This window comes from Cannabis sativa, chromosome X (assembly GCF_029168945.1).
Source record: "Cannabis sativa cultivar Pink pepper isolate KNU-18-1 chromosome X, ASM2916894v1, whole genome shotgun sequence".
Lineage (NCBI taxonomy): Eukaryota > Viridiplantae > Streptophyta > Magnoliopsida > Rosales > Cannabaceae > Cannabis > Cannabis sativa.
The window spans coordinates 80,508,391-80,533,199 of NC_083610.1; the positions used below are offsets into that span (position 1 = coordinate 80,508,391).

Below are 24,809 nucleotides of genomic sequence, written 5' to 3' on the forward strand. Positions count from 1 at the left end.
GGTAGAACTTTAGATGTCCTCGTTAAAAGGTTATAGCGAGGACTTGTCCTCGCTAAAATGTCCTCGTTAGAGCCTCGTCGTTAGAAACTGGTTTCCAACGAGGACAATAGTGGTGTTCTCGTTAAAGGGTCTACTGAGGACATTGTTGTCGGTACAAGCTTCGACATGTTGTCGGTAAAAACTTTCATTTTGGCCTAACGAACCCATCTATACCGAGGACATTGTCCTCGTTATAGAGACTTTTTCCGACAACAATTTTTTTTTTTTTTTTGTAAAGCACATTTCTTTATTCATTATTAATTTTCATAATAAATATATCATATTTTTTTTTATTTTCACATTAATATTGAAATACCGTAAATTTACTTTTTTAAATTTTAAAGTTATAAGTTTAATTACCTAACATGCTAATAAAATGGTTCGTAAAAAAAATAAACATTATATATAAACACAACTACTAACTCGCTCCTCCATCATCAGAGTGATCAGATTGTTGAGGTGGATTCTGCGTTCTCGGAGTGACACCATTTGTCCTAACCAATTCCTCCAGCTGTCTAATCCGCTCTTGCATATCAGCTATGACATCAGCTCCAACATATGCACCAGTCTGAGGTGGAGGAGGTTGGGTAAATGTAGGTGGTCCTGTCATCTCTCTTGTGCTAATTAGACGCCCATAACCCTTTTGGTGCCCACGATGTCTTCCAAAAACAGATTGCACAAGTGATAAATCTTTGTCTTCTGGATTAATGACATTGCCTGACACTTCAGTATTTGGAATGGACTGTGTTTGTTGTGTCTCACGTATGGCAATCATTTTTTCCTATTAAACAATAATATTTAAATTAATTATAAAATTTATTTAGACAAAAAATATAAAGATAATATTTGTTTAAAATATACCCATGTTTCTCTAGCAGTGTCGGTCACCCATCCTTTGCCCTGCTTATGGTGAGTGGCCTGCCAAGCATCTGGGATCGGTGCCAATCGCCCAGACTCCGGATCACGCTGTGATATAGATGTAATTTTTATTATTATTATTCAAAGTAATAACAACAAAACACAAATAATTCAAAAATCTACCAAAATACCTAATACCATTTTTACATATACACACATTTAAAACCGATAGTACTTAACATTTCTGATCACATATTTTCTAAACCAAGCTACAAGAAACAGAGATAACATACCCTTATGTTAAGATTTCTCCTAATCTTCATTCTGATTATCCTTACAGAAAATGTAAACAACAATCTACCATCTTATGCTATATTTACGTGTAGCTACAAACAGCTTAGTCACAAACATAAACACATAGCTAAAAGCCTCAAATTAAGTTTCAACAAGGAAAAAGGCAACAACTAGATGTAGAGCAACATAAATACCAGTCCACCAAAATCCTAGTTATATCTATATTAAAATACATAGGCCTATACGTATCAAGTAAATTCATTTTGATAGCACAATGAAGTATTAAATAATCACCAAGAACAATACAACAAGTAATGTTTGCAATTACATTATAGCTAGTAATGTTTCAATAAGCAGAAAGAGTACCATTCGTCTTAAGCTTCATTACTTTAAATATTGAATGTAAGGAGGTAATTATATTATAAATTAATCGTACCCTTTTATAACGCAAAGCAGGTATAGATTGAGATCCTCCATGGCTCAACTCCTTCAATTTTTTCCTATTTAATGCATTGATCTCCGAACGTTTCTATCAAAAATAAATATGGAGATATTAATATGTGAAATGAAGATAGTTTAGTAAAAATTCAATTGAGGTTGAATAAAAATAAAACACCTTCACATTAGGTAGTTCAAAAAATTCAATGGCCTTTTTCCATTGGTCTAAAGTGCATCCAGCATATGGAGTTGTAGGACCATTATTTTCCAAGTGTTGTTTGAGTTGATGTTTGAATTCGCTATATTTTTTGGCACAAGATTTATCAATGCCTGTTAAGATACCAAAGAGATGATCTGATCCATATCTTTCTCGACCGATATCGAAAAGATTATCCTGTAAAAAAAACTTCATTAGTTAATATTATATATAATTAATAAGAAGCAATTTAACTCTAAAAATAATTCACCTCTACTCTAGACAATATCCTCTTCTTCACAGAGTCAGGTACTTCTGCCCAACTTAGGTAGTTTGGATCCGTGTACTGTCGTACGAGCAATCCTAACTCCCTTGAAAAGTCTGAACAATACGGACCCATCTCCTTGTATGTCTTTCCTTTGATGTCCCATTCAATAGGCAGTGGACGTTTGAGGTTTTCTCGCTTTTCTCGTGTGCTTAATCCCTTATGGTGTCCACGTTTCTTTGGAGGAGCTGTTGTCATGTTTAAATATTCATAAGTTAGTATATTCCCATAAATATTAATAACATAACTTAAATGTTTTAAATTATATAACCTCGCACACAGTCAGCTCCAATATTTGTCGGACCAAGAGGAGGATCACTTCCTCCATCACCCCCGTGAGAACGAGCAATATCTGTCATATCTGAGAAATATAAATATTAGAAACATTATAATAATTTTAATATCATAATATAATAAAGTACTAATTAACAATATATATGTAATAGATTACCACTTATTCATCACTATAATAATCATCATCATTATAAATTTCTTCTGAATTATCAATTTTAGTGTTGCTCTCATTGTCATCTTCATCTTCCTCATATGCTTCTTCTTTGTCTTCCTCCACTACTTCTTCCATCTCTTCACCATCTACTTCATCTATGTCTTCCTCCTCCACTTCATCCGTGTCATCCTCATCAAGTGGATTATTATCGATATCCACAAACTCTGTTGGAGCCCCTATACGTTGAAAGTTAATCTCTGGTAATGGACCAAGATCAACAAACAATTGGAAATCAGATGAAGTTGTATCATGCATAACATCCACTTCAATATCCTCCAAATGTTCATCAATTTGCGGAATATCCCACACATTTCGATGATGAACTTCTTGGATGACTTTCCAGTCAAATTTGTTTTTGAGATCCTCAATGTAGAAAACTTGGTTAGCCTGATTTGCTAAAATGAATTTATCATCTTTGAATCCCTCAAAACTAGTGTTGATACTAATGATGTTTTGTTCAGACTTTAATCTTCCTGAGGGTCGACTAGTGTCAAACCATTTACACTTAAATAATACAACAGAAAATCCACTGAGATATGACATCACAATAACTTCTTCCAATTGGCCATAATAAGTTTTATTTTCAACTCCCACTACAGAAACACCACTGTTTTGAGTTTTCTTGTTCTCGTCCCTCTTAAGACACAAAAATCTAACTCCATTTACAACACACCCAGGGTACGAGGCAACAAGATTGGAGGACCCCGATGCTAAAGAGAATAACTCATCAGATGCCTCTGGAGATCCTAATCTTCGAAGATCATAAAGCTTGTTATAAAACCAAGAAGAAAATTCATTCCGTTGTACTTGTTCTAAGTGTTCAACCCCTCTAGAAAGAAGAATATTCATATGTTCTCTACATCAAAGATAATAAATTATTAATTATTTAAAAAAATTTGACTATTTGAATGGTTCAAATTGAATTGGATATTAATATTTAAAATACTTACTGAATATATGGTGCGATCTCAGCACAATTATTTAGAACATACCACTCAGCTGTTTTCTTCTCTTCTTCACCTAGGGGTCTCAATTGTTTCTTACCGATTAGACGACCTTGAGACCGAAAAACTGATAATTTTGAAAGTGATGGAACAACATCTACATTTCGATCTGGACGATTAAATCGTGTCTCCACTCCTTTCAAGTACATTGAACAAAATGTTAATGCCTCATCCATCACATATCCTTCTGCTATTGACCCTTCCGGGCGTGCTTTATTACGAACATAATTCTTTAACTTTTTCATGTATCTCTCAAATGGATACATCCATCTCATGTGAACTGGGCCTCCAAGTATTGCTTCTTGTGGTAAATGAATGACTAGATGAACCATAATATCGAAAAAAGCTGGAGGAAAAATGTTTTCTAACTTGCAAACAATCTCAAGTATTGATGTTTTTGCTTTTTCCAAATCTGAGACTAGTAGAGTTCTAGCAGATATAAGTTTGAAGAAAGTGCATAACTCGATAATTGGTGTGCTGAATGATTTATCTAAAAATGCATTCACACCAACTGGTAAAAGGCGTTGCATGATGATATGACAATCATGTGATTTTAAACCAGTGATCTTATTGTCATTATCAATCACATTTTTTGTTAGGTTGGATCCAAAACCATCTGGAAACTTGACTGATTTAAGAAATTGACAAAATTTTTTTCGATCCCTTGGTGTGAAGGTGTACTTTGCAGCAGGTTTTTGGAATCGGCCATTTACTCTTTTCAGCTGCAACTCTGGTCTTATATTCATTTTTTCGAGGTCTAATCTAGCATTAATTGTATCTTTGGTCTTATTCTCCAACCCAACTATTGTGCCTACTAAACTATCACACACATTTTTTTCAACATGCATAACATCTAGATTGTGACGTAGCTTCATGTTGGCCCAATATGGGAGCTCGAAGAATATACTCTTTTTTCTCCAACCAACTTGTTCTTCTGTACGCTTTCTTTTTTGCCCGCCATAACTTTCATGTTTACCAGGAAGAGATTCTGGTATAAAACTCATTTGTGTGAACATATCTTCCATACTTAGTTCCTCCGGTGGTGGTCTCTTTTCAACAGTGCCATATGCTTTCTTGTTTCTTCTAAAACGATGTTTAATTGGTAAAAAATGCCTATGGCCATAATAAGCAATCTTTTTATGCAAACGAATAGAAGGTGTTGCCACATTGCATGTAGGACAAGCATAGTAGCCTTGACCACTCCATCCAGAGAGACTACTCCTTGCTGGATAATCATTTATAGTCCACAACAAGGCCGCCCGAAGATTGAAGGAACTACCATCAACAGCATCTCGAGTACGTACACCAGACACCCATAATTCTTTCAATTCATCAATCAATGGCCTTAAGAAAACATCAAAGTCCTTTCCAGGCGAATTAGGACCGGGAATCAATAGGCTCAACATGAAATTAGTCTCTTTCATACACAACCACGGCGGCAAATTATACGTCGTCAACACAACTGGCCACATACTGTAAGATTGACTCATGTTACCGAAAGGATTGAATCCATCAGCAGCCAAACCTAAACGCACATTCCTTGGTTCCATTGCAAACGTTGGATTATTTCGATCAAAATCCTTCCAAGCCTCCCCATCTGCAGGATGGCGCAACACACCTTCTTCTTTGATACGTTCCTCATGATGCCATCTCATGTGTTGAGCAATATGCCTCGATGCATATTTTCGCATTAACCGAGGGGTTAAAGGAAAATAACGCATCACTTTACGCGGCACTTTCTTACCCTTGGTGTTATTGTCCACCCATCGATCCTCCCCACAAATAGGACATTTTGATTTTCCAGCATGTTCTTTCCAAAATAATGTGCAATTATTCGGACAAACTTGGATATTTTCGTACCCCAGCCCTAATTTACGCATCAACTTTCTTGCTGCATAATGCGTTTTGGGAAGTTTGTTCGGGGCTGGAAACGCATCATGTAATAACTCCAATATTCCATCAAATATTTTCTCAGGAATCTTTCCTAAGACTTTGAAATGCATCATCTTCACCATGAAATTTAATGATGTGTATTTTTGACATCCAGGGAATAATGGAGCTCCTATCTCCTCAAATAAATCACTATAATCTACTCTACTATTAAATCCTTGCTCAGGAATCTCCTCATGCTCGTTCTCTTCATCTACACAATTGGCATGTTGCATAATGTCACTAACAATATCTATCATCTCATCTTCCTCTATTACATCTGCGGTTCTTGTTGGTATTATTTCCTCTTCACCGTGCCAATTCCAATTGGTATAACTCCGTAAAAAGCCATTTACAAAGAGATGACTTTCTAAGACATCAATCGTTTGAAATTCGACGTTCACACACTTATTACAAGGACATTTCACCAATCCCCTCGAGTCTACGAATTGTCTAGCTCTCTCAACAAAAGCCAAAGCCCCACTTTCATAATCATTAGACAATCGATTTGAATTGTTAATCCAACTCTTGTCTATCGACATTATGTGTGTATTTTACTGCACAAAATAATTTTAATTACCAATTATATAGCTAAAACACTATCACTATGGATGAATATTTAAGATATTCAAACTCCTCTAACATGCATATATATTCCACCCATCCGACCGCAGTATATTTATTCGCAGAACCTACTTCACTACAGATAATATCTAAAATATTACTCATATAACATTTTTAAATTATTAAGAATAAGAGTTTAGTAGCTTACCAACTTTAATAAAGATAACCTTAACTTGCTATGCCTTTAAGCTTCCAAACCTTGCTCAACAATTCAAAAAAAAAAAAAAAAATTAATAATTATGAACATAAAAATATTAATACAGAAATTCAAAAAAAATAGCCATCTGTTTTATATATATTTGACACATTTAGCAGCTATAAGTCTAAATATATATATAACTTTAGCACCATATTAGTCCAAAGTAAAAAAATTCTATGTCTAAAACAAATTATGCTTTTGTGAATGACTGATTGTTGTGGGCTTTAGTCTGAATGTCTACAAAAAATGACAGTGACCTAACATTACAAGTGTCTTGCTCAATTGGACATGGGATAGTAAATGTTTTTCAGTGGAGTCAGAGAATGGGCTCTCTTGACCTACCTCTACAATCTATTTAATCTCTTTTTGCCCCACTCAAAATAAAACTGGGAAGTCTTAAACATGAATAAGAAAGAAAAGGGAAAGAGAACAAACTTAGTTTTAAAAGTTCAATCTGTTTATTTAAAAAAAATTATTTGATTTACATAAAAGTAAAATTAAATTTTATTAAATTTTAGGACTCTTTTATATCTAATTTTGGACATGTTGATCAAACTTAGTTTTAAAAGTTCAATCTTTACTGTTTTTTTTTTCTCTTTTTCCTCTAACTACAATAAGATTCTTGGTAAAGGGGCATCAAAGACAGTGTAAGTAGCTCTCTTTCTCTGCATTCAGTTTGACAATTTAGAAAGAGAAAGGCTTTTAATAGTTGTTCTTTGCTTTCTGGTCTATTTATTTCCTTGGTGGGAATTTTTTAGTTTTTTCTCAGTTAAAGTAGAAATTATCTTTAGAAGGGCTCATACAGTATAATAAGAACAAGTATTCACATCATGTAACCAAAACACAAATAAAACAAATTAAATTTGTACAATTCATACTGAAAAGAGAAATAAAAATCAAAGCCAACCTTCCATTGGCCCTGCCTTCCCAACAAGAAGAGAAGACAACACTGCCGTTATGCTGCCAACAATCTAGACATCAAGAAAACAGAACCCAAAGAGTTAAAAGTAATAAACTCAGGACTACACAAGAAATTTGAATCAATGCAAACACCTGCTCCAAGTCACATTAGCTCATGCATTTTAAGTAAATATTAGAAAAAAAAATTGCCAAAATGACAACAAGTGAACACAAATATAATTGTTCTTTTTAACAGTGAACACAAATATAACTTTTCATTAAAGTTATAACTATTAATTATAGCTATAACTTTTCATTAACAAATTACATTTTGAACAATAAGTACAACCATAACTTTTCATTAAGAAATTAGGCGTTTCAAACAATGGGTACAAATGTATAACTTTTCATTAGGAAATTACTGAAGAAAACAACTAAGTTGTGTTAAAAACTTCACACTAAGATTTCTGAAGAGACATAGCTTGTACTTTCGAGCAATGGTTTCTGCCCAATGGTAAAACTATACATACATAATGAAGGTTAAGAATGAATTTGAGTTCCACTTCAATCACTCATATATTGAATTAGTAAAACTAATGCTTAATTCAACTCAGCATTTGGATGAATGAATGACTCACTCATCACTAATCAATTTGGGGAAACAGAGCAATGATTCAAAATTGAGAAACACAACATTCAACCGACTACAGATTTCCAACACGCACATATATATATATAGAGAGATACCTAGTTTTTTTTTTCTTTTCTTTTTTTTTATTTTTTTGATTACTGGGCTTCACAAGAGCACCAAACAAGAGAGCAACAAGGAAAACAAACTGAGAAAAAAACCGGCCAATCCCAACAGGGGAAACATCCAAGCAAAACTAAGAGAACAAACTAACTAAGGAGAGAGAGATACCTGGTTGATGAAGCAAAAGAAGGAAGAAGAGGAAGAGTGGAGGGGCTTCACCAATCGAAGAAGAGAGTGTGTCTGTTTCAAAGCAAAAGTTAATGTATGGGAAATGAGATATTGTTAATTATTATTAATATATAAACAGTAAAAACAAACAAAAATCTCCCAAAAAATTTGTGAAACCACTATGTTTAAGAAGCTACAAGAAGTGTTCAGCTTTGTGTTGTGCCTTATATTTGGGTATTAAAGCTTTTTTACTGGTTTTGATGGCTAATACCACAAAAAAGTCTAAGAAAGAAACTGAGTTTTACTTCGAAAATGAGAAGAACAACCCAACGATGATGAATATTTCTCTTCTCATCAGTATATTTAACAAACTCTACACTATTATGTCAGTATATACATATTTTTGTTCAACTTGTATCAAATAAGTTGCAGGTACAGAACTCACCAATGGCGAAGAGGAGAGGAGTAGCTTGAGTGTTTTTCAGCCCCTTTCAGTTGGACGATGACCGAGGAAGACCAAGCCGTCGGAGCGAGGTGGACGATGAGGAAGACCAAGCCCTTTTCTGGTGAGGGTTTTCAAGTATCAAAAGGGGATTTCTGGCGAGGAAGACGAAGCTGGAAAAAAAAAAGGAATTAAAGGTGTCCTCGTTAGAACTAATAACGAGGACCTATCCACGGTACTGAAACTTTACCCACAAAAAACCGCGAATTTTTCCCGCTGGTGCGAAAACACTAATAACGATGACATGTCCTCGGTATAGATGTCCTCGTTACAGACCTAGTTTCTTGTAGTGTATGTGACATATATGTGATCATGTGATTATATCATATTAATATATATAGTAGTATATAATATGATATTTGAATTTTATATCATGTTATTATATGTATATATGTGAGATATATAATATATAATATGTATGTATGAGTAATATATATTACATATATGTAGAGCATGTGATATAATATATATTAGTGAGATTAAATATGTAGAAATAATTACTTCTATGTATTTATGTGAGACATGCATATATAATATATGTATATATGTGTATATAATATATATCATGCATGTATATTAAAGTGTATATATATATGTTATATATGTGTGAGGTATGTAACATATATAGTTGTGTAATTAATGTATATATTATGTGTATATGATATATATATGTATATTATAGTATATATGTTATATATATATGAGATATGTAACATATATATTGTGAATTTAATATTGATATTATGTGTATGGTTACATATTTTATGTTGATTAGTAACATACATATTATATTAGTTGGCATAGAATTATTATTTGAGAGTTATAATTCATGCATGAGAGTTATATATATTAATTTTGTATATTAATATACAAATTATATAATATATATGATAATAATATTAATAGTAGTATAATAGTGTTTATTACTATTGATGTGGAGATTATTATCATATATATTGTGAATAAAGAGAATTTGAATTTTGTTTTTTTCAATAGTGATTTTAAAAAAAAAAAAAAAAATTGTAACTTGTGAGAAGTTACATTCTTTGAGAATTTAAAGTGATAATTATCTCACTTTATGAGATAAAAAAAAAAAAGTGAACTATAAGAGTTACACTTAAGAGAATTGTCTTGTCATAGCAAGAACAAATGGATTAAAAGTAAATCCAAACTTGTGAAATGAGCCATAAATTGGAAGAGCAATTTTGGACTCAAAAGTAAATGAATCAATGTGTATTCAAAAATAGTGAAAAGATAACAAAATTGGAGAAGCAATTTTGAATATTAAATGATCAAAGTTGTGAACAAAATTGATGAGAATTTTGTTAACTTTGGTATAATTTTGGGCTAATCTCAATAAGGAGATAACCTTAAAATTATGAGTAAAAATAATCACATTATTTTATGAGTAGTAATGTGAGTTTGATATTTTAGTTTTGTTGAGAAAACTAAAAATGTCAAATGGTATTAAGTGGCCTTAAAGAGTCATTTGAAGAGAAAAATACACAAAAGTGATATTTTATATACACTTTATGGTAAAAATGTGGGGGTGAGCCACAAATTTAATCAAAATGTGTTGAGACATTATTGATTAATTTATTTGATTTTGAATTCAAATTCTAAATCAAGTTTGGCTATGTGCATAAGTGAAAATATTGACATATTTAGTGTCAAAGTTTTGGTAAAAATAATTTCAAGAAGGAAATTTTTTTTAAAAAAAAAAAAAAAAAAAAGAATTATAGAGACAAAGTAGTCTTCTATATTTTAAAATCAAGATATTGTCTTGATAATGAAATGTGAAAATGTGGGGGTGCATACTCCAATATGAGAAAGTTTAGACATACTTGGTGTCTAAAATTAAAATATGAGAATTTAGACATATTTGGTGTCTAAATTAGTGTATTTTTGATATGCTTGGTATCAAAATTATTGAGAATTTGAGTTGAGTGAAAATTAATCTTTTATGATTAAATTTTCAAAGCTTAAGTACTTAAGGAGAAAAGTGGTCATAAAGTGAACACTATATTTTTTGGCATGCATGATTCACATGGAATCAATAGTGAGAGGTTATAACAAATCGCTTAATCTCCGTACAAGATTAAAGCATGAATTTTCGAGGGATGGGACCTAAACTCCCTTAGCGTTTTGCTCATTGATGGTAACCTATCTTAACACTAGTAAAAATCTAGTCTTAAGTTCAATAGGTAATAACAAGTCAATAGAGTGAATGTGGTACTCAATTGTCCCATCTATGGATGAGTACATGTTGTAAAATTGAGGGTTAAAACCAAAAGGTTTTTTAATGGAGCTTAAGCTTAAGAAAACTCACTTAAGCTTAAGAAGTGTCTAACGAGTGGTGAGACACTAAAACTCCACCTATATGGACTAGAGGTGGTGCCGCCTCTTATGAGAATCGGGAGTATTCTCTAGAGAGTCTATGAATTGGAATTTTGCACATGGCCATTAACGGTGCAAGAGCGAGACACGCGGTCTCAAGTGAGCATTAGCGAGGGTGTGTGTGTTATCACCGGTTTGTACTAAAGAAATAGTGGTTCAATGCTACGGCAACCAAAATTTCATCAAACTTTGTGGTAACTACACTAAGGTAAAATTCAAGTCGAAAGACATTTTACCTAATGCACCTAAGCAAGACTTCTTTAAAAGTGTGTATTTATTCAATCAAAGTGGGGGAATGTTATATTTTGATATAATATTTTGATTGATTAAATAAATGTTACAAGTGTGTTACAAGTGTGTATCACATTTTAATCTAGTGGGGGATTGTTATATTATTTTTAATATAATAATATGTAGATTAAAATGTGGTATGATATAATATTATGTGAATAATATATATTAAGTGCATGGTAAATAAATGTGTAACCTATAATTTAACCTACACTTTTGTAACCTACATGTTGTAACTTGAAGATGAGTTACAATTTGTTGTCACTTGTAACTCATGTGTTGATCACACATTATTAGTGTAATAAAAGGGTTGTTACACAATTTGATGATAGGATTCAAATGGTATGAAATATAGTTGTTACAAACTATATTAATACTCATTTATATGAGAGAAATGAGTGTTGTGTATTTTGAATTCTAAGTGATCACCCATACATTATAAAAGGAGGTCTTTGGTGCTCATTTGAGAGAGATGAAGTTTTCTATCAAGAAAGCACTTTGCTAGAAAACCCTAAAAGGCTTGATAATTCCCAAAGCTATTTCCTAGAGAGTTCCCTTAGTGCTTAGAGATAGGGGGAAATAAGCTTTTGGACAAAGGTGTAATACCTTGTTCAAGTCATGGTGATCCCCACTAATCTACGTACTCAAGGTTGTGAGTGAGTGTTTATACATATATATTATTCTCTTATTATATACACATATTTTATATTGCATGTGTTCTTATCTTCTTCTATATTTCTTATATATAATATATATAGTGTATATATATTGTATATTATGTTGTTGTAACATTTATTTAATCTTTTTGTTGGTCCTTGTATTGTATTACAATAGAGTTGCAATATTTTGATTTTCTTCCATTGTAATAATATCTCTAACATTAAAAACACCTAACTATCATTGTTCAAATCAGTATATTCTAAAAATTCATCTGCATTCGAGCTAAGTCTTGAACCATCAAGATTATCACGGGATTGAGCTGGCGGGGCAGGATAATAAGGTTGTCCAGTCTGCAGTGTAGGTAAGATCTCCATAAACTGTCGAGGATGCGGGCGAACCAAAATAGGTTGTTGTTGTTGTTGCTGGCTCTGCGCACTGAAAATCTAACCATACATAGGCTGTTGTGGAGATCCTCCCATTAAATTTTCAAATTTATGACATATTAAATTTTCAGGATTTTTTTTTAAAAAATTAAATTATTATATTTAATAATACTTATTTAATAATTTAAAAATTATTTTACAATTAATTAATTAAATTAATTTTTCATATTTATACTTCTAAATAAGTATTACTTTATATATGTATTACATTTTTTTATTTAAAAAATTTATAACTAATTTAATTTATTTTTATTTTATTTTTAAAAATTTATTATTTCAAATTTTTTATATGTATTATTTATGATTTTTTATATTACTCTACTTAATTATATTTTTGTATATTTATTTTTCAAAGCACTTTTAATTTATAATTTTCTTCATGTTAAATCTTTATTATTTATATACTACAATATTACATAATTATTTTAAAATATTATTTTATTATAATAAACTTTTTAAGTAATTAATATATTCTTATTCTATTTTTTTTAAAAAAAATAAAAAACATTACAAAATTAATTATTTAACAAGCTTATAATTTTTTAACTATCAAAATTCTAAATATTAAACAAAAATACACATTTATTATTATAAAATACATTTATTACTATATAAACTTAAAATCTAAAATTTTACAAATTTACACATTTAAAACTTTTAAGCATATATATAATATATATTATATTTATTATTATATAAAAATTTACATATTTAAAATTTTTAAACAATACATTATATATATTACTATATATACACACTAAAATAAATTTACATATTCATAATTTTTAACAATATATTATACATACATATAATATAATATATACACTGTTTAAAAATTATATATATGTATATACATATATACATATCATATATATAATATAATATATTGTTTAAAAATTATGCATTCATATAACACATATATTAGACATACACAAAATTATATATTTACACATACACAAAAAAATTACTAAACAGTTGCATAAAAACTACTAAACACAAAATTATATATTTACACATACATTTGCATAAAAATTTACACATACGCAGATATATAAATGTAATATACCAATTACTAAACATTCAAAGATTGAAAAAAAAAAAAAAAAACAAACCTGTAAATTTTTCTGCCAAGCTTTTACTACTCCCTCGTTTTCACTTTCCGTTACTGTTTCGAGCAAAATATCTCCCCCAAAACTTCAAACATGGAGAAAAAACTAATAACTATCAAAGAAAAATAAAAATAAAATGAAAAAAATGAAAAAACCATAATGAAAAACACATTACCTGTCAAAAAAAAATGATGGTGCAATGGCGCTTCACGGTGGCAAACGGGCGGACTATGGCGGAGGAGGACGACTCGAAGAAGGGGACTATGGCAGAGGAGGGTCGAGCTTAGGGAGGAGGAGGAGGAGGAGGAGGAGGAGAAGGGTCGGAGTGGGGTGGTGTGAAATGGAGTGGGGAAATAGAAAATGTTTTCTGAGTTATGGGGGGGGGGATTATATAGACATTTATTACCGGCAGGACCCGCCAGTATTAATAGGGGTTCCGCCGGTATTAATAAAACGGTCAGAATCCCCTGACTAATATCGGCGGAACCCGCCGGCAATAATCCACCGGTATTAGTCTTTTTCCGCCGGTAATACTAAAGTTCCGCCGGGAATACTAAATTTAAATAAATATTTAATTAATTTTTAATTATTCAAAAGTAATACCGGCGGAATGCCTTTTCTGCCGGTAATAACCCCATTAATACCGGCGGTTTGGCTCCGCCGGTATTACTTCCGCCGGTAGTAAAAATGTTGTAGTGACTGTATTTAAGAATTTAACAATTAAGGATTAGTAATCAAAAAAAAAAAAAAGAAGGCCTAGATTGTTTGCCCTTTTAGAGGGATATATTGGAATTCTAAAGACAAGAATTCTAGTCAACTCAATATTCTTGCAGGCCAATATTGTGGACATAACAAGTGCAATAATGCAGTGAACAATAATATATCATCTCATGGGGACCATATATATTAATTATCTCATCATTTTATTCACTCTATCTCACTCAAATTTATACTCGATCCACTCACACTCAACACAACTGCCTTCTTCAGTGTATATTCAAGAATACCTCCAATAAATAAATTGTTATAATAATATTATGTCTCAATTTAAGTTAATTATAAATAAAAATAATTTTTAAATTATAATTAGTTTAAAGTTCCATATTAAAAAAAATATATATTTAAAATAAATAATGTGTTAAGTGATAGAAGTTTTTAGATAGGATTTGATTTGGTTTTGTATTAAAGTGGAGCTAGCTCCAATTACATGGCAACAACTGTGCGGTATTAACTTTATTTCGTTTCTAAAAATAAGGAATATATCGTACAAATTAATTTAGCAATAAGTTTGTTTTGATCTTATTCACTTTTGCAAGGTTAAATGTAATGATTCAATTGCATGACACGTCATTATCTAAATCCAAGATAATGTCTCACTATATATATATAGTAATTATAATAAGATGAAAATGAAACATTCTATTATGAGCTATAATAAAAACGTAATCCTGAAGTGATTGGTAGTAAGTTTGTACTACAAAAATTGCTATTAAGTTTACACGCTTCTCCAATCACCAGCTTATGTTTTTGTTTGTCTTTATGATACTAGTACTGATTTAATTGGTGTGGTTAATTAATTCCCTCAAATTAATAATAATAATAATAATAATAATAATAATAATAATAATAATAATAATAATAATAAGGCTAATTAGGATTTTTGCCCATGAATTTTAATTTGTACTAAATCATGCTCCCTGAACTTTTAAGTTCGTTAAAAATGCTCTCTGAACTATTGAGATTGTTAGATTTAAGGACTTCTGTCTAATTTCATACAATTTTACTACTTCACTGATTGTTTATATACTAAATCATGTTCTCCAGACTTTGATATCTACCAAATCATGCTTCTCGAACTTTGACATGTACTAAATTATGACCATTGGACTTTTATCCATGTTAGACTTTTTTACTAAAATTGGAAAAAAAATCCTTAAATCCAACAATCTAAATAGTTCAGTGGGTATTTTCAACGATCTTAAAAGTTCAGGGGTATGATTTGGTACATATCAAACTTCAAGAGACAAAAATCTTAATTAGCCTAATAATAATAATCATAATTGGTAAAAGCGACACGTGTTCAATAATTCTTCTGTTAGGTATTAACATGAATAATCGTTATGATTTCAAACGTTTTGGTGCCAAATTTTCATTCGTTACGGAATTAAGATAGTGACAATGTTATACTGTCTTAATTATTATTCATCATGTAATGTTAAATTCATTTCAGAAGGAATTAATTGCTTCTCGGTTTGGAAAGTTAGGAATAAAGTTTTGTGGCTCCAACAACTAACACATTTGAATATATGTGTGAAAAAATTGTTGAATTTGTAAAAAATATAATTTTTACCATTTGGCCTAAAAAAAATGAGTTTGGTAGATGCTATTTGGTTTGAGAATCTTTTGGATAAGTAAGATTCGTTTGTATAGAAATTTCAGATCTTTTATAGAGATGAAATTAAATTGTATATTTATTTTTTATTTTTTATTTTAGTTTTTATCTTTATTTTAATTATATTATTCTTTAATTGATACTTAATTTTATAAGTTATATTTTCATTATGTGCATTACAAATTTTAATTTTAATAAGTTACGCGAGGTTGTATTTAGTACTTTAATTATAAAAAAAATAGTATTTATTAATTAAAATTATTTTAAAATTATATATTTAATCAATGTGTAATAAAAAGAGGTAGTTTTCAACTTAATCTTTATTTTTTTATCAAAGAAAATACTTCATTAATATTTGTTTATGTAATGCACTTTCTAATTTAAAAAAAAAATGTTAAAATTCATTTAATTTTTATTTTTTAAATGAGTTTGTGTATGTGAGTAAATGTACATAATATTTTATGATCTTGTATACACATATATTATATATTATTAAAAATAATTTTATTTTCTTATAATAAATAGTACATATTTTGGTGTTGCACTATTATTGAAATAAAAAAAAAATGTTATTGTTGTGGTTTGTTGGAGATAACCTGGCTTAATTAACAATGATGAATTTAGGTGTTACTTTTCCCTGTTTTAGGGTTTAGAGGCTGTCTCTTTAAAAAATAAAAAATAAAAAGTGTCCAAAGGGAAAAGGCTAGAATAATTAATAATTTTAATAATTAGCTTAATACATTAATAATTAATCACACTCTACTTATATATGACGGAATTGATATTTTTAAATTAAATTGAATCATAATTAATACCTTTATATTTTTATATATTAATTATTTGTTGTTATAGTAATGCATTATTATTATTATTATTATTATTATTATTATTATTTTGTGAACATGTACAGCACTACATGCATTATTATTTCAAGTGCAAAGTAGCATGGTATGGAGCTGGTAGCATATGCATACGCCTACACCATACTTCAATTTGAAGTCAAATTATGTTACAATTTTTTAATATACTATATTTATTTTATTATTATTATTTTTTTTTTTATGGAAAGGCTTTTTAATGAGAATTCTAACATCTTAAGATGTTAAGTATTTTAATAGGAATGATATACTGTTATTGATGTATTTTAATATTAATTACTGGATATTTTGATTTAATAATAAATAATATAAAAAATTTCTAATATACTGTTAAGACAATTAATTAGCAATTTTATTTTTAATTAATATACTTTATCATTGACATAACATGTTCCTTGTTGTTGTCCCTTAGGCTATGTTTGGTAAGGAGGGAGAGTAAGATGTAAGATGGATGGAAAATTAGAAGGAATGGGTTGTAGGAGGAATATTGTAGAACTCCTTTGTATTAGGTGTGAAGTTAAAGTGATGAATAGAAAAAATATTAATAAAAACTACAAAAACTATCCTTGTGAATATAAATATTATTAGTCACTTTTTAGAAAGATTAATTAGTTGTATTAATTTTTTTTCTTTTGTCTTTTTTTTCAATCCTCCCAAAATTAGATGGATTGGAATTTTTTTAAGTTTAGAGGGAGAATGTCTCTCTCCATCCATCTCTCATCTTCCTCTTACCAAACAAAAGATTTAATCTCTACCAAACATAGCGTTAGGGTTTCCATTATAATATTTTTGGTACGTATATCAAGAAAGACTCAAACTTTGAAATAATCATAGTAATTACAAAACAATAACTATGATTTTTAAGATATACAAAAGATTATAAGAAAATATCATTTTTGCATTAATTTGAAAGAAAAAAAAAAAAGCCAAACACCTCAAAACTGTGTAGTGACCTTTAACATGGTAATTGCATGCAAAGCAAACTATATATACACAACCCATATTTACCATTATATATAAATATATAGATATAATTATTATATAGTTATAGCTTGTTTTTTATTATAATCATTGTTGTCGATATGGTCACCTTGCCAAGTCCAAACAATGTCTTTCAACGCCGGTCTAACGTCTTCATCACAAAACTTATCGTACTCCAAAGTATCGCCGGACGATTTCGAGAACTCAACCACTGAGACTTCCGGCGCCACTTCAAAAACCTCAGCTGTCACAGAAAGCTTACCTTTTCTTCCCTCTGAAGCTCCCTGCAACCTTATCTGGAAATCTTTAAGCTTAGCAACCTTAAAGCTCAAACCTTTAGCCACAAACTCAAGCTTCGCCATTATTGTAGTCGCGGAACACTTTGACGTGAACATCGACCCTGTTTTCCTCTTGTTCTCAAACAAGCTCGAAAGGTCGAAACCCGAAGACATCGATGAAATAAACTCGAACGCGTTGAAGAATTTTGGTGAAGAAGATGACGAGGAAGACGACGTCGTTTTATTAACCCAATCTTCTTCTTCTTCTTCTGATTCAGAAACCAGAGTGGACTCTGTTCGGGTCGAATTAGAGAACGAAACGGATCGGGTAAATCCTTTATAGAACCACGGGACCCGCATAATACCCGGAATAGTTATCCTTCTATTCGGGTCGGGCACCAACAGTTTGAACACCAACCGCTTTGACTCGGCCGTAAACCATGGCGGACATTCAAATTCTCCCCTGAAAATCTTCCGATACATCTTCATGATGTTCTCATCTTGAAAAGGAAGAAACCCAGCGAGAAGAACGAATAGAACAACCCCACAAGACCAAATATCAGCCTTGGGACCATCGTAGCCCTTTTTCCGGAGTACTTCGGGTGCCACGTAAGCAGGGGTCCCACACTGTGTGTGAAGTAACCCATCGTTTCGGAGCTGTTCCGGCAAAGCAGAGAGTCCGAAATCAGAGATCTTGAGATCTCCATTATCGTCCAAGAGCAAATTCTCAGGTTTCAAATCTCGATGGGATACACCTCTGCTGTGACAGAAATCAACGGCTGAGATCAATTGCTGAAAATATCGACGGGCTTGATCTTCTCTGAGCTTTCCTCTGGCGACTTTAGCGAAGAGTTCACCACCACGAACGTATTCCATAACGAAGAAGATCTTAGTCTTTGTAGCCATAACTTCTCTGAGTTGAACAACATTTGGATGACGAACCATACGCATAACAGAGATTTCTCTTTGGATCTGATCCATCATACCTTCTCTCTTAACTTGTTCCTTTTTAATTACTTTAATCGCTACACTTTCACCGCTCGCCATTTCTTTCCCGTAGTAAACCTTAGCGAAGGTTCCTTTACCCAATAATCTTCCCATCTCGTATTTTCCGAACAACACATGTCTTTCTTCTTCCATACTTCAATTTCCCTTTTTTGTTTAATATGATTATAAGGTGTTTGGTAGTGAAGTTACGATGATCAATAATAAGGGAATCCAAGATAAAACAGAGGAGATACTGATTTGAATGGATTCCATGAAATTAAAGAGACTGACAGGTTAGAGAGGATGGTCATTAACTGATTCGGATGGAGATATAAAGGTGATGAAGAAGAGAAAGGAGGGCTGGCCAGCAGCCGTTGGAGCACCTGGTTTTTTTTTTTGGCTCTGACTAGACTCTGAAAGCACATAGAATGTAAATGGCTATCTTTATATTTATGCATAAATATATCTTATTATTATGAATATTGTTGTAATTAAAATTTTAGTCCTATATAATTTAATATGATTATTTTTTACAAGATAAAATATTTAGAGATATTAGGTATTACTAGTATCCAATAACAATACTTTAAATTTTATAGTAAAGAGGACATTACTTATTTTAAACATATTTAATGCAGAAAAATATTAGATGTGATAAATTAAGGGTGCGTTTGGAAAGCTACGATGTAATTGAATTTGTGTGTAATTGAAGGTAATTACACAATTTGACATGTTTGTCTGACTATGTAATTACACTGTAACTTTATAATTGGAAGTAATTGAGGGGTTCAGATTACACTCTCCAATTCTCATGCTCCCCATGAGAATTGAATGTAATTACACTGTGTAATTACTACAAACTTTCCATATTAAACATTAACTACTAAAAAATATTATTTTCCCATGTAATTACTAATTATTTCACCAAACAAGATATTAGGAATTCATATATAATTACAACCTCATATCCAAACAGACCTTGCATTTTAAAATATAGTGTAATTACTAAACTGTGTAATTACCACCCTAGTAATTACCCTACCTAGTAATTACACACTTACTTCCAAACACACCCTAAATAATATAGTTACAAATTCTACGTATATAAATTTAATAATTATTATAAAATATTAATATTAGGTATCATTATTTAGGCAGTAATGCTTTAATAATAAATTACGATATTTATGTAAAGAAATTTCTACTTGACCTATACTATAGTAGTGTCATGCAACTACAACCAATAATACGAAAAATTCAACTTCACTAATATACAAAAATAAAATAAATAATGATAGAAAAAAATATTTTTATATCAATGGAAAGAGAGAATGAAAAAACAATAGTAAGGGAAGTCTTTAATTTTTAAGTTAATATTATCGTGATTATATAAATTTAATTTAATTTTCTCAATATCACATTAAGTTGTGTCATGATTCTCCTACTAAATAATTTCTCATATTATAAGAATATATTCATTAAATAAAATATATGACGTATTAATATAATTGAACTCGTTTTAATTAGTTTAATTTAGTTTTTATCTAAATTAATACAAGTAGCCAGGTACTCAAATTAAAATTATAAGAATATTAGCAAGGCTCTTGATATAATTATATTCCCTCTTCCCTCACCAACATCACTAACCTATATATATAATTGACATGAAAAAGGTAATAAATATATTATTTTGTTTAATGTTTTTTTTCCAAAGATAATATACTAATTAAGAGCAACTTTAATGATAAAACTCATACATGGTGTTGGTTTAATTTCAAAAAGTATAATTTTAACACTAATTTTTTTATTATTCTAACCAAAACACCAAAAATTACACTGCATATTTTTTTATTATTATATTATTTTATCAAAATTTAATACATAATTATTCAACCAAACTTAATTATTGATTTATTATTTAATTATTAAAACTTAAAAAAAAAAACTTTTATCGTGATCTACAATGCTTACCAAATTTAGTGAAATACTGTAAATATATTTATATTTGGGTTAGTGTTTACCTTCCGTTTGGATTGAAATTAGTGTTAATTAAACCACACTATATTTAGCATTTTGCCATACTTTAGGAAAGTTTAGAGAGTTTTTGATAAAAAAAAAAAAATTATAGAGTTTTATAGGAAAAGAAACAAGTAAAAGTGTTAAAAAATTAATCTAGTTCACAAGTTATTATATTTTACTTGAAGAGTGCTTGTAAAATCTCAAATTCATTTAAGATTACAAAATAGACAAAGTTTCGACTATGATTCAATATGTTGTGTTTACGCAATGGCTAATCCCGTGATTATAATTGTGCACATGTGATTACACTAATTATATACTTATTAATCAATTTCATTTTAATAAAGAAAAAATAAGTTTCAAAACTTATAATGATCTTAATAGTGCATTGCAAAAATCAAGGAAGAAAATTAAAAAAGAATTATAATATTTATATATACATAGATAATGGTGAGTGGGTGATCTATTATATCAACTCAAAGTTGACACTAATAGTTATATTATTTTTAAAATTCAGACGTACGAATGCCCATAAATTAATTAGTGAATAATCTAAATTTTACATTTAATACTGCATTTTCAACTTTATGTATTATTGTACCAATCTGATATATTTAAAAGTAGGGATTTATATGTAAAAAAATATAAAATAAAGTTAATAATATTACCTATTTCAGAAAAAAAAAAAAGAAGAAGAAAAAGAAGAATAAATACATAGTAATTTTTTTAGAATTTAATTTATCGTAAACATCCCAACAAAAAAGTAATAGCTAATTGCTTGATTAGTAAATATTTATTAATATACAAAATTTAGTTTTATATTATACACGCAACTTTTAATATATTATATTACAGGAGAATTTGTTTTCTTATTTTTAGTTTTTTTTTTCTTTATTTCTTTTACTAAAATAACATTAACATTTCAATATAATTCCTAATTTTTAATTATTTATCTCTCCTACTTCAGTTGCCCACTAAAAATATTTGACGTTTTGCGTTAATATTTGTTTAAAATGTCCCATCATTATTCTAGAACTAAGAAATTTTAAATCCACCTAACAAACACTTTGTTTTAACAATAATTAATATTATATATTAATCTCAAAAAATAATGGCCACCTCGTAAGTTCCAAAGTAAATACACATGCACTAATGAAGATATTTACTTAATTTAAAATATAGTTTAATTTATTAATTAAGTTTATGGTTTGGATCTTAGTGTTTGATTGGTGAAGATATTTTCTTTCTTAATTAGTTCAATATAAAATTCAATATGGCCGTTGCCGACCTAGATAGATAATTAAGTAAGTAGTATATATATAGTCAATATTCGAGGTACATATTATCGCTAAATGGACTTTTAGCGGTAATGTGACGTAGAAGGAAATTTACATGGTATATTAACTTTTGATATTTTTTTACAAAAATACTGTCAGGCAATATTTTTTACTTTTTTACTGTATTTTTTTATAAGTTTCATACTGCAGTATACTGTGTTAAGTTTTCATTAGTGTTTTACTAGTGTTTTTTAGTTGTTCTATTGTTATTTTGAGTTGTTCTGTTTTGTGTTCTACTAAAATAATGTTTTATAAAAACACGGTATTTTTGTAAAGATTTTCGTGTGACAGTATTTTTGTAAAACTTAATCCAAATTTCAGTATTTTTGTAAGTTTCCCATAATAACTAGTTAGTTTAATTTGTAATGACCATAAAATTTAATTTCGTTAGTACTTAATATAATTAGCTTTATTCAAAGAAAAAAAAATACCTTACACAATTAATAATGAGAACAAGCTATATTGGCCTTCTATATTTTAGTTAAATATCAAATTTAAACTTTTATAATTTTAGAAAAATCTGAATGATAATCACTCTTTCAATCTATCAAAATTAGTCATCTCTTGCATTCCATTTTGATCAAACATTATAATGACATTTTTTTATAATGAAACAAGCACTAGTCTACTATAATAAAAATATTAGGTTTTTAAGTTTTTTTTTTTTAAAAAAAAGTAACAATATTATAAAAATACTTCTAGCCAGTCAAATAAACAAATATAAAACCCAAATAAAAAAAATTACACACATACCACTTACACACACTTTCAATCCAAGATTCATGCTTCCTGGGCAACTATCGTGCAACCATGCAGCAACCTAACGCAACCGAAACGAAAATTCAACTAGAAAAAGAACCACCATTAATTTTGATGACTTCACCTGAGAAGACGACCAGAATCAATCAAAACAAGAACTGTTTTGAATTCTTAAAAAAAAGTGTAGAAAAACGACTACGAAACTAAAATTCAACCAAAAATCCAGTTTAATTTGTGTAAAACTAATACCCTCACTTCAATTTTGAGATCCATGAAAGACAGATCTCAAAAAGTTGAACTGGAGTACTTCCCAAACAATCTAACTCAAGTATAATCTAAAAAAATTACATCAATACTATAGTAAAATATTTATCCTGGTGTATTTTTGTTGTTTTCCAAATTTCTAATGGTGAATTTGTTCATATTAAATCATAAATAGGCATTTAGATAGAGTTACGTACGTAGAAATATTGTTCTGGTTTTTAACGTTTCATAATAGTTGCATTACAGTTGCATAAACATTTTACTAACAGTTATTTCGTCTGATGAAATCTTCATCTGATGCAACCTTCGACTAACCACCCAACAACCATCCAGAAACTTTCGTCTGATGCAACTTTTAGCCAACCACCCTGCAGAGGTTGATTATTTATTACTACAATTTATAGAGGTTCGACCCTCTGAATGGGTAATGACCTACTCCTTTCAGTTGTATTTACTCTTGAGATAATACCATGCACATCACAGGTTAAAACTTTATAATTTTTAGCGATGATTCTCTTTACAATCGTGAGAAATAAGTGTTACACATCGAGAACTGATAAGATCTTATGAAAAACTTATGAAAAAAATAGACAGAGTCTAGGAGGGCTTAGATGCTTGTGGAACTTAGAGAGAGAGAGAGAGAGAGAGAGAGAGAGAGAGAGAGAGAGAGAGAGAGAGAGAGAGAGAGAGAGAGAGAGAGAGAGAGAGAGAGAGAGAGAGAGAGAGAGAACTATAAGTGTGTAGCTTAGGATTCGTGGTCCTTTTTTCATTTGATCTAATACCTTTTATATATTGTAGGGCTTACAAAATATCCTAATTCAAATAGGTAAAGATATCCCTTTAAAATAGGGAAAATAACATCTTTTTTATCTTAAATTTGAATTACAAAAAAGGATAATTAAATCCTTAGAATCTAGGATAATACCTTTGAGGGAATATGTAACGCCCTAACTATTAGGCACGTTACCCATGGTGATTAAGAAACCCTAATCCCCTACATGAGATTACTAGAAAGATAAACACGGGTAATTTAAACTTTAATCGAAAACAGATTGAAAATAAAACTTGTAATAACCATAACTTTACAATCAAAAGTTACATGTTTCGGGATCCCAAAAATGTATTTTACAAAATATTACAAGCCTTTTTCACTGCCGACCTAGGCGGCAAAATCAGAGTTTTAAAAATACATCACTAGTAGACCCCAACCCGCTTGGTCTAGTGTGGCCCGAACATGTACATACATCACCCAACTCTCTCACTCATGGCTAATCAGAGA

At 30.0% G+C, this 24,809-nt stretch overlaps 3 protein-coding genes across 4 annotated transcripts; all 3 read right to left on the reverse strand.

The window, feature by feature from the left end:
- Positions 1-309: 309 nt before the first annotated feature.
- LOC133031681 (uncharacterized) lies at positions 310-7,876 on the reverse strand. Of its 2 annotated transcripts, XM_061105209.1 has the most exons (8): positions 7,322-7,876; positions 6,364-6,413; positions 2,422-2,511; positions 2,097-2,338; positions 1,808-2,023; positions 1,628-1,720; positions 901-1,005; positions 310-820 (listed from the first exon to the last, which is right to left on the reverse strand). In XM_061105209.1, exons 3-8 carry the CDS (start codon positions 2,507-2,509, stop codon positions 458-460), a joined length of 1,107 nt encoding a protein of 368 aa, XP_060961192.1. In that variant the 5' UTR covers positions 2,510-2,511; positions 6,364-6,413; positions 7,322-7,876; the 3' UTR covers positions 310-457. The 2 variants fall into 2 exon arrangements, with proteins under 2 accessions (XP_060961192.1, XP_060961193.1); XM_061105210.1 differs by lacking the exons at positions 6,364-6,413; positions 7,322-7,876 and having other exon boundaries at positions 2,422-2,518.
- Positions 2,605-6,133, reverse strand: LOC133032393 (uncharacterized). The gene is made up of 2 exons (XM_061106322.1): positions 3,609-6,133; positions 2,605-3,514 (listed from the first exon to the last, which is right to left on the reverse strand). The coding sequence occupies exons 1-2, from the start codon at positions 6,131-6,133 to the stop codon at positions 2,605-2,607; spliced, it is 3,435 nt and encodes a 1,144-aa protein (XP_060962305.1).
- A 9,906-nt stretch (positions 7,877-17,782) lies between the features above and the next one.
- Positions 17,783-19,705, reverse strand: LOC133031682 (CBL-interacting serine/threonine-protein kinase 5-like). The gene has a single exon (XM_061105211.1). The coding sequence runs from the start codon at positions 19,302-19,304 to the stop codon at positions 17,943-17,945; it is 1,362 nt and encodes a 453-aa protein (XP_060961194.1). The 5' UTR covers positions 19,305-19,705; the 3' UTR covers positions 17,783-17,942.
- Positions 19,706-24,809: the final 5,104 nt, after the last annotated feature.

What these genes read in the sequence shown, in the direction of transcription:
- LOC133031681 (XM_061105209.1), bottom strand. Translation starts at nt 2,509, where the DNA reads ATGACAGATATTGCTCGTTCTCACGGGGGTGATGGAGGAAGTGATCCT. An exon ending in TGGAGCTGACTGTGTGCGAG is followed by an intron (nt 2,339 to 2,421) that starts GTTATATAATTT and finishes ACATGACAACAG; the next exon opens with CTCCTCCAAAGAAACGTGGA. An exon ending in GGATATTGTCTAGAGTAGAG is followed by an intron (nt 2,024 to 2,096) that starts GTGAATTATTTT and finishes TTTTTTTTACAG; the next exon opens with GATAATCTTTTCGATATCGG.
- LOC133032393 (XM_061106322.1), bottom strand. Translation starts at nt 6,133, where the DNA reads ATGTCGATAGACAAGAGTTGGATTAACAATTCAAATCGATTGTCTAAT. An exon ending in GAGATCGCACCATATATTCA is followed by an intron (nt 3,515 to 3,608) that starts GTAAGTATTTTA and finishes TCTTTGATGTAG; the next exon opens with AGAACATATGAATATTCTTC.
- LOC133031682 (XM_061105211.1), bottom strand. Translation starts at nt 19,304, where the DNA reads ATGGAAGAAGAAAGACATGTGTTGTTCGGAAAATACGAGATGGGAAGA.